This window comes from Taudactylus pleione, unplaced genomic scaffold, assembly GCF_031769625.1.
Source record: "Taudactylus pleione unplaced genomic scaffold, aTauple2 ptg000129l, whole genome shotgun sequence".
Taxonomy (NCBI): domain Eukaryota; kingdom Metazoa; phylum Chordata; class Amphibia; order Anura; family Myobatrachidae; genus Taudactylus; species Taudactylus pleione.
In genome coordinates, this window is record NW_028284531.1 from 7,031,584 (window position 1) to 7,042,432 (window position 10,849).

At 37.2% G+C, this 10,849-nt stretch overlaps 1 protein-coding gene across 6 annotated transcripts in view; it reads left to right on the plus strand.

Moving 5' to 3' along the window:
- DTWD1 (DTW motif tRNA-uridine aminocarboxypropyltransferase 1) overlaps positions 1–9,289 on the plus strand; it is a 56,289-nt gene extending 47,000 nt beyond the window's left edge. For all 6 annotated transcript variants that reach the window (XM_088472805.1, XM_088472807.1, XM_088472806.1 and 3 more), the window contains one exon: positions 8,850–9,289. In XM_088472805.1, the coding sequence (XP_088328931.1) occupies positions 8,850–9,079 (230 nt within the window). In that variant the 3' untranslated portion in view covers positions 9,080–9,289. The remainder of the gene's footprint in view (positions 1–8,849) is intronic.
- The last annotated feature ends 1,560 nt before the right edge of the window (positions 9,290–10,849 follow it).

Consider the following 10,849-nt stretch of genomic DNA (forward strand, 5'->3'; position numbering starts at 1 on the left):
CCAGTTTGTTACAGACTAATCTGGCATTCCAGAGGGCACAGGATAGAGTGACAGAGTTGATAGGAGAGATGTGAATGAGATTATCAGGGTTGCAATAGCGTGGAGATGAGAATACTTTGGGAGACCGAGATGAATAGAGTGTAGGGATCATGCGTGCTCCTGTGCTAGGAGGGGACCCTGTAGGAAGTGGGCAGGGAGGGAAGTTAAGGAGACGTGAATGAAAGTGGGCGAAGTGACAGGGAGATAAGTAAGGGAGGAAAGATTGCCAGTGGGGTAGTAGGATCCTTGGGGGGTATAAGAGAAAGAAAATGGAGTAATGGGAGAAGAGGGGGAGGAAGGCAGAGAGAGAAGGGGAGATAGGAGGAGGTGGAGGAGACCAGGGGGAAAGGATAGAGGTGGAGTCAGAGGGCAGAACAAAAGATTAGTTAGAAACTGAGTGAAGGGAGGAGAAAACATGGTCATGGTAAGGATGAGGTAAAGTGTCAGCACAACAAAAATATATTATAGAGTTTAGAAAAAGTGGAGATAAGATGGGCGCAGAATTTGAATATTAGAGTAGAGAGTAGCAGTAGCTAGATCATGTAAGACTAGACCAAAGTGCTAATGTAAAAAGACATTATTACAGAGTTAAGCTGATATTAACAGTATTCAGTAAAATTATCTGTTAAGCACAGAGGCAGCACAAATAGTAGCAAGTGATGGCTAGAGTTTTTGTAGCAACCAGAGTTCAGTGTTGAAAGTCCAGGTTATGCAGTCAGCAGGAATTTGTAGCAGTGAGATTTTAAATTCACCTTTGTTGATGGTTTTTCTCCAAATGTAGATTAGGTTTTTAGAAGTGCAGATCGATTGTTTCCCTTCTGTTCCACTTCGGTTCAACACTGGTGTAACGCCAGTATTAATCTTAAAATGCACTTTTGAATAGTGCACTTCTGAATGGGGCAATTCCAGCCTACTAATGACCAATATGTAGGAGACCTGGCATGTTAAATTACTGATTGCTTACAAGCCCAGCACCCTCCCACTAATATGGCTAGCAATAAATTGAGTTAAACAAACATACAGCACATACCACTAGGCTAATAACAGGCTCAATGAGCTAACTAACAAAGAAACTAAAAACATCAAACTAATATACTATGCAGTGATATGCTAAATAACATTGTTATCAGCAAAAGTCTGAGACTTGTAGTCCGTTTACCTAAGTTCTCAGCCTGGCCAATATATATTCAGTATAGCAAAAGTCTGAGACTTGTAGTCCGTTTACCTAAGTTCTCAGCCTGGCCAATATATATTCAGTATAGCAAAAGTCTGAGACTTGTAGTCCGTTACCTAAGTTCTCAGCCTTTAGGCTGGTTCATTTTAAATCCTGCAGGCAAAACTGCATACAATTGGCGTTTTTTTCCACCCCATCGGTTAGTAAATTTAACCTTAGGTCTCATTGTTAGGCGGTTGTTTAGTCTCTCTGGTTGAGGAGTATTCTACAGAGGTAAAGGTGGAAAAGAAGCCAGCCTACAGGGAGCATTAATGTAAATTGGTAAATCTCATCCTTCGTGTTCATTAGAACCTTAAATAATGTTTTGTCCCTAATCTAGATAGTTTTCTTTTGTTTTGTTTTTATTTTCTGAAAAACATTAACTTTACTTCATCGAGCTGTTTCTTGATTATCACATGAACTGTATACTATTGTCTCAGTGGGTGTAATCTGACAATATGGGAGGGAGACAGACATGGTAGAAGAAGGAATGTGAATGTATGTGTTTGTTTGGTTTCCCTTGCATGCAGTTATGCGGTTTTATTTGACATAACTTTAATATGATGTAATTTACATATTGTGTTGATATTAAAGTTGATGGTTACATCTGTATTGGAAGTATACAAATATATATATATAAAAAAACATGTAAAGGACAACTGAAATAAAATATGCATCACATGCGGCGACGATTTATTTTCACAACCTGCCCCACACATGTAAAAACAATTGATCAGTTTAACATCTGCTATTTGCCATTGTTTTTTTTATTTTTATGTTTTTAAAATCAGCTGTGTTTAATTTCTCATGTTCTGTGACAATGCATTACAAGAGAAGAATGTATTGTGCACTCTGCAGCCGTCTGAAATGGTAGTTTATTTCTCTTTATACTAGAGCAGACGTTCTTAACCAGGTGTACGGGTACCCCCCAAAGGGTTCTTGATGGGGATGTTCAATGGGAATCAGTATATAATTATTATTATTATTATTATTACCAGTTATTTATATAGCGCACACATATTCCGCAGCACTATACAGAGAATATTCATCCATTCACATCAGTCCCTGCCCCAGTGGAGCTTACAATCTATATTCCCTACCACATGCTCACACACATACACACTAGGGGGAATTTTGTTAGGAGCCAATTAACCTACCAATATATTTTTGGAGTGTGGGAGGAAACCGGAGCACCCGGAGGAAACCCACGCAAGCACAGGGAGAATATACAAACTCCACACAGTTAGGGCCGTAGTGGGTATCGAACCAACGACCTCAGTGTTGTGAGGCAGTAATGCTAACCATTACACCATCTGTGCTGCCCTATAATGCTGCCGGATGTATTGCCGGCGGACTAAATACCGACGCTGGAGGCCCGAACCGTCAGGATCCTGACTGGGATAAGATTATTAATAAAAGCTAAGTTTTTGTTTTTTATTTTCGTGTTTTTTTTATATTGCTTGCTGTTTGTGCACTGCATTAAGAACAACACATTTCCTTCTCTCTGTGCTCTTTACATGTAAAATTAATCCGTACAGTCTGAGTGCGTCCTAGACGCATCGCTTTGCGACTTAGGCCCATATTCAATCAGCCGTGAAAAGTCAGCCTGTTGTACTTTCCACCGCATATCCTTGTTTGGGACGCGAATTTGCGGCATCTGTGTTCCGCCCTATTCAGTTACAGAACAGGCAAAAACGCAAATAGGCAAATGCATAACAGGCGGAAAGTACTGAATACTTTGGGGGAATCCATCTGTACCCCCAAAATAAGACACTCTGACACTGGAAATCATTACAGATGTGTACTATTAGCCATAATAAACGTACTTTGTGTCCTTAAGTTGTGTTAAATGCTTTCTAAAAGCATATTTGTAAAAGTGGTGAAGAATGATAGAAAACAGTATTTTTGGTAAAAATAAATAGTCCAGTCAAACTTGGGGTACTTGAAAATGGGTGCTAGCATATTTTTGTGCCTCCAAAGTGCTTTTTTTTTTTTTTTAAATGTAAAAAATCCACCTGCTGCCAGCACCTGCAATCCTAAAAACACCTGCCCCATCCATATAGCCCCCCAAAAATGTATATTTTGGGGTGTTCTGAGGTCTTTTTTTTGGGGGGGGGCGCTGATTTGTTTTTTGGGGGGCTGTCCATAGGGTTCTGAATCAATTCCCCACATTTGCACCCCAAAATAGAGATTTTGCACTTCTTTTCCGCCTGTTTTTAGTGCATTGTATTTTCCATTAGGCGAAAACGTACTGGAATTGGATGAATCTCATGGGACCAGGTGCGAGGAGTGGGACGGTTTGGCGAGACTGCAGCTATAAAAAAAAAAAACAATCATTAAAGTTAAAAAATTAAAGTCAACATTTTAGGTATCCCTGTAATTGTTAGGATATAACATAGTTTTAAGAAAAATAAGAAATTATACGTGAACTCTAGTTTTATTAATATTTTAAAAATTGTATTTATTATTCACTTAAAATAAATTTGTAATATGTGAATATGTTTGCACAATTCATGCTTGTCTAAAATCATGTTTATAGCACATTTATTGCTTGTATATATTGTAGCACCTAAACACATAATCTAATAGCAATTTAATTCATTACAAATGTTTGGGGTACAGATAATGCAAATGAACTGCCAGTGGGTACCCAGGTGAAAAAAAGGTCGAAAACCACTGTACTAGAGGTACACTCAGTCACCATACCTTTTTAAATCTGCCACCAAACATTATTTTTATTTTAATTAAATGTTGTACAGGTCGAGTCTCCCATATGCAAATATTGCGAAAGACGGATTTTTTTTTAGCATGACTGAGATAGTGAAACCTTGGCTTTTTGATGGTTCAATCGGAATATTCCAATATCCAAAATACCCCTGGTCCCAAGCATTTTGGATATGGGAGGCTACACATGTATGTACACAAGACATTTTATTGCATGCTAGCCATTTTTGTTTACTGGACTTTTTTGTTTATTTCTGTCATCACAAAATAAATAAGTTCCTTGGTATTGGCGCTCTTTTTGTTATGTTTACCTAAAAAAAAAAAAAAATCCAAAGAAAGAAGAAAAAAAATCAGTGTAGACTGTTTAAATGTACATTTTTAATGGGTGAGAAAAACTCCACTAATTAGAAAAATGTGCTTATTGGACAGCCAAATCCAATGGTACTTTAATCGCACACCTTTAAATACAAAGCAGGTATTGAGGTTTCTCAAAGAAAGAGGATTAAACAGCACACAAGTCCATGTAGCAGAAACTGTATCACCTCCAGAACAGAGCTTTCAGGTGAGGTATAACATGAAAAAATAAAAATAGGTGCATAGCATAATACTTCTTTACATACAATTTATTTGAAAAGCATCCATAAAAATACACAGGACCTCAGTCATAAGTATTATCAAGGTACTGTTAAAAACACTTTCGCTGAGCATGAATGCCTACCAGATAGCAAGATGGTCTGAGCAAGATCAGACAAGTGCATAATTTGGGGTCCCGGTTACTCCCAATGAACAGCATGATACCGCTCACATAGGCAAAGGCATCCAAGTCCAGTCAGGTCCTGCCAATGACTAGTTTCGGATACTTCCTTTTTCAAGCTGCAGATGTTGTCTGTCTCACTTCCTCTATTTAGGTCCATTAATTAGGGTTTTATTAGTGGCCACTGTTAGGTGGAACGCATACTGCCTTTCAACAAGAGGTGGACATCTTAATGTTCCTTCCATTTTTTTTCCTATGCCAGTGTTTCCCAAGCTCGGCCCTCAAGGCACACTAACAGTCCTGGTTTTAGTGATATCCATTCTTAAGCACAGGTGGTTAAATCAAAATAACTGAGGTACTAATTAAGATACCTGTGCTCAATTATGGCTATCCCTAAAACCTGGACTGTTAGTGTGCCTTGAGGACCGTGGTTGGGAACCCCTGTCCTATGCCATTCATTATGCATTCCACAGAAGAAAGCATTTGGCTCTATGATGTTCCATTTTTAATCAAATGGAGCACGTCCTGCAGGGCCAGACAGCGGTGACATTGGTCCCTTTTACTAGTAGCTTAGTGATTATTTGTTTTCTTTTTACTTAAGTTAAGTAAACAAAAAAAAACTTTAATCAATACAGTCTGCTCTCTATTAAGTGAAACACTGAGGCTCACATGTATTGATAAAAGCAACTGTAGTAATATTTAAACATAACAATAGTATATATACAACAATGCAATTAAAACAAAAACTTAAAAAAAAAAAATGATAGCAACATTGCTGCTCGTGGATTTATCCAATGAAACTATTAGCAAAATCGGACTGTTACTCGATGTAAGTGCTGTTTGGAACAGTGGGCTTATACATTTTGCCTCTATTACCTGCAGAAAAGTGACTAAGCAACTGCCACAATGAGTACAACATTCAGTATCTAATTCATCTAAAGATTGTGGATGGTATCTGCTGCACCTTTGGGAGCTATTAATCTTAAACATATATTTAAATGTCAAATATTTCAGTTATCGCTTTCACTTTTTGGCTGCTAGACTGACTAGTTCACCTACCTCAATGATTCATATTCAGGCTGATTTTGCATATGGCGACATGCTGAAATAATTTCTTGTACAATTTTTTTATTAAGTGTATCCAGAAACTTACTTCAACAAGTTTCATTGAATAAGTCCACGATTTTTCTTATATACTGTAATAGGTTTAAATATTAACAAAATTGCTTTTATCAGTACAACTGAGCCTCAGTGTTTCACTTAATATAGAGTATGTTCTCTATTATTGATTTTTTGTTTACTAAATGCAGTGATTATTTGTTTTGCTTTTCTTTGTTGTCGCAGTTTTTTAGTCTTAGCACATACTTCAATGTCACTTGCTGCAAGTAATTGATATCTAATGTTTTCTTAAATAGAGCGCCTTGAGTCCATGTAGTGATTTTTATCTTTTTTTTTTTTCTTCTAAAGCTTCACTAATAACTGTGTAATAACAACGACTGCTGGTAAAAATTGTGTTCACGTTGGAATATAATGACAGTTGGTCTGACCTCTGACTCCTCCCACTAGTGTCAATAATACAAGAGAGATTGAGGGGGCAGTGATGAAGAGGTGTGAAGAAATTGTTTGGGGGGGGCGGTGCAAAGAAAGTAGTAGAGAGTGTATTTCTCAGCAGTTGATGGACTTGTTTAATGCATTTTGCATAGCAACTGAAGGGGTTAATTTAAAAGTAATTAAAATCTATCTAAATAGTCATTTTGATTATTCCTCCTAAAGATTAGGTGTACAAAACCAGTGACAGTTTTGGTAAGCATAAGAAATCATTTTCAGTCATCCAAAAATGGTATTACTTGATCAAATTAACAGGAAAGAAGAAGACTGTAGAAACAAGAATGTGTGGTTTTCCCGTCCAGTTGTGCTTTTCTACACTAAACAAATGTAAATCTAACCCCACAGTAAATCCAGCTCTGTTAACCATTCGCAGCCAATAAGAGACTTGGGGGGAGATTTATCAAATCTTGGAGAGAGAAGTGGTGGAGGGAGATAAGTACCAACCAATCAGCTTCTATCGCTTTACAGGCTGTATTTAAAAAATTACAGGAGCTGATTGGTTGGTACTTTCTCTCCCCAAACTTTCATAAATCTCCCCCTTATTTTTCCTATTTGAAAAATTGTATTTAGAATTTCTATTGGTGGTGATCCACAGATAGTAAGTAAGGCATACTCCAAGCTTATGTTACCACTAATAACGAGCTTTTTGAGAGACAGGGATTGAAACTGATGGATAAATCTCAGATGCATGTAAAAATGGGTTATTTACACGTATATATTGAGTTGAACACGTCTTAAGCTTATGTCGAGCTCAGTTCCCATAGAGTATGCATTAGGTGTACATCAAACATGGGGTTGTCCATTGATGGTTGACTACCTAGGGATTTATGTTTGATGATAACGACCCAGAGGTAATTTGTCCTTGGTGGGGGGGGGGGGGGTTAATTCACTTGTCCGAGACTTTGTAAACCATAGATGGTTTTCCAACGTAGGCATCTCCTATTGACAATCGATGGACAACCCTAGTACAGCATATATCAGATACTTATTCCCCAACCATGTCATAAGTAGAAGAAACATTTTTTTACGTTTTGGTTGCGAAAAACCTACACTACTGTATTAGTTCTATTTCAGTTTTTTTTTTAAAAAACCCTCGTTAATGAAGCAGTTCTAATCTTTCAGATACCAAACATGCTAGTCGGCTCTGCCGGTTCACACATACGCAGTAGACTTAAACTTCCATGAAAAATAAAGGAAAATAATGATAGAAAATGTTTTAAAATAAGAAAGAAAAATACATAAAAGAAAATAAGTATATAAATATTTTAAAATAGGAAAGAAAACTGGAAATAAGTACTTTTAAATTTTCCTCTATGGACCTTCCACTATTGCCATCATGAAAGGCTGACATTGATAAGGGGATTGCTGCAGTACATGTACCAATGCAGTTTTCTTAAATAGGCTGGGGAAAGCCTTTGCAGACAGAATATCAGATTGATCTAGGCACAGAATAATATAAAAAGAAAGAAAATGTGTATTGATTCAACTTTGTCACAGTAATACAGATCCTAATATTGTAACCTGTATATCATGTTACCCAATAGAATACTATACCAGTGCTGTAGTGTTGATTTGCATATCATGTATATACAGTATGTTGTGTGCGGTGATGTCACTGTAATTTATAGGAATAATTTTGGGGGGTTTTTTGTTTGTTTTTTTTTTTGCAGTAAATAAATTGGTTAATCTTGACCATTAGTATTTCATTGAATTTTGGGTTTTTTATTGGTGGCATTATTATCACAATTTGTTCATACTTTGCCAGATAAACCTGGGAAAAGCTATCACCGGCTGGGGAGCTTTTAGCAGATAGAGAGAAACCAATCTTGCTGGAGAAATGGGCTTTCTCTGTTTAGTAAATAAACCAGTCAGGCAGACTTTTATATACTTCTTCTTTTTTTCTTTTTTTTAAGCTACTTTTATTTAGAGTATTGCACTTTTCAACAATGCTGGCCTCCTTTAAAATTGGAAAAGTTGACTCATAGAGGGATGCTTTTCCTAAAATCTAGAAACAATTGGAATGGCTGTAGACTCCCAAATTGTGGCTACAGCCTTTAATGGAGTTTATGGCTTTCTGTGTGTCCCCTGATGCTTTATCTTATTTATAATGCACCCTATACTATAGTAGTAACTTATAATGTTAACTACTATGCTATAATGTGCTACCATAGCACATCATAATCTGTGTAGGTTGGTACCAGACTCCAGGATCTATAACAGCCAAGACTTCAGAAAGTGCAGAGATAGATGTGAGAGCTGGATATTGTTTGTAAGTTAAGTAGGGGCACTCTACCATCTTAAAATCCTCTATAAAGGGGAATGGGGGTAGTTTACATTAAAACAAAAATTATAGTTGGAGAAAAAAAATTCAGATTACTTTTTAATATAACTTTGAAGGATTTCCCTGATTTGTGCAATGACAACCAAATTTGTTCATCCTCACAAAAAGGTGAATCTCACATTACATATCGGATAATTGATTCTGTGTTTTTATACCCTATTCTATGCTAGGACTGGTGAGCGTTGAATTGACAGAAAGAAAAACTTGCTTTTGGCGTCATCAGAAAGGATCGCCTGACACGTACCTTTCAACGATAGAGGCTATTTACTACTTCATGGTGGACTATCATATGCAAATCTTAGAGAAGGACTATAATGGTGAATATGATAACCTTCTCTTCTTCTATTCCTTCATGTACAGACTTGTCAAAAATGCCAAGCACGCTGCTGGAAAGCTGTAGCATGCTTATTTGAAGACTAATTAAGGACCCTTGCTTAAGCTAAAAAGTCATATAATAACCAAATCTCCATTTAGACGCATTGCATATTTTTGTTTCTTATGTGCAATGCCAATTCAGCCCAGTAGGAATATGGGAAATTCCAGTGGAAACAAAGATTACCAAGATAAATCCTATGATTTTTGTATCAACAATAAAACCATAATTCTCATACTTTTGCTGATTTGTGTGTTCTTGTAGAGTTTAACCAGGTTCTTTGGTGGTTGCTGACTGGGAACATTCCAGTGAACAGCAAATCTTTTGTCTCACTAGTTGTGTTTACTGCAGTTTCTCTCCTATAACAGTACATATTGGGAACTTTTGCTGTTTTATTTTTTTTCCAGCATTTTTTATGTTAATCGGGTATGTGGAGTATCTCATTGTGGGGGCATTCTTTATACAGTATGTGAGTTTAAAAAATAATTAAGTTGCTCTCTCTGGACCCATAAATAAACTCCTTATTTACCTGTCTCTGTGATTTGTTGATAAGTCTAAATTACCTGCAGCTACAGCTTTGTTTGAGCCACAAAATTATTGAAAATATTGTATAAAATTACCTGTGTATATGAGACATACAGTCAGGTGCATAAATATTGGGACATTGACAGAATTTTCATATTTTGGCTTCTATTCACCACCACAATGGCTTTGAAATGAAACAAACAAGATGTGCTTTAACTGCAGACTTTCAAATTTAATTTGAGGGTAATTACATCCAAATCAGGTGAACGGTGTAGGAATTACAACGGTTTCTATATGTGCCTCCCACTTTTTAAGGGGCCAAAAGTAATGGGACTATCAACTCAAAAGCTATTTCATTGACAGGTGTGGGCTATTCCCTCTTTATTTCATTATCAATTAAGCAGGTAAAAGGTCTGAAGTTGATTCTAGGTGTGACATTTGCATTTGGAATCAGTTGCTGTCGACTCTCAATATGAGATCCAAAGAGCTGTCACTATCAGTGAAGCAAGCCATCATTAGGCTGAAAAATCAAAACAAACCCATCAGAGAGATAGCAAAAACATTAGGTGTAGCCAAATCAACTGTTTGGAACATTCTTAAAAAGAAAGAACGCAGCGGAGAGCTCAGCAACACCAAAAGACCCGGAAGACAACTGTGGTGGATGACCGAAGAATTATTCCCCTGGTGAAGAAAAACCCCTTCACAACAGTTGGTCAAATCAAGAACACTCTCCAGGAGGTAGGTGTATATGTGTCAAAGTCAACAATCAAGAGAAGACTTCACAAGAGTGAATATAGAGGGTTCACCACAAGATGTAAACCATTGGTGAGCCACAAAAACAGGAAGGCCAGATTAGAGTTTGCCAAACAACATCTAAAAAAGCCATTACAGTTCTGGAACAACATCCTATGGACAGATGAGTCAAAGATCAACTTGTACCAGAGTGATGGGAAGAGAAGAGTATGGAGAAGGAAAGGAACTGCTCATGATCCAAAACATGCCACCTCATCAGTGAAGCATGGTGGTGGTGGTAGTGTCATGGCGTGGGCATGTATGGCTATCAATGGAACTGGTTCCCTTGTATTTATTGATGATGTGACTGCTGACAAATGCAGCAGAATGAATTCTGAAGTGTTTCGGGCAATATTATATGCTCATATTCAGTCAAATGCTTCAGAAGTCATTGGACGGCGCTTCACAGTGCAGATGAACAATGACCCGAAGCATACTGCAAAAGCAACCAAAGAGTTTTTTAAGGCTAAAAAGTGGAAT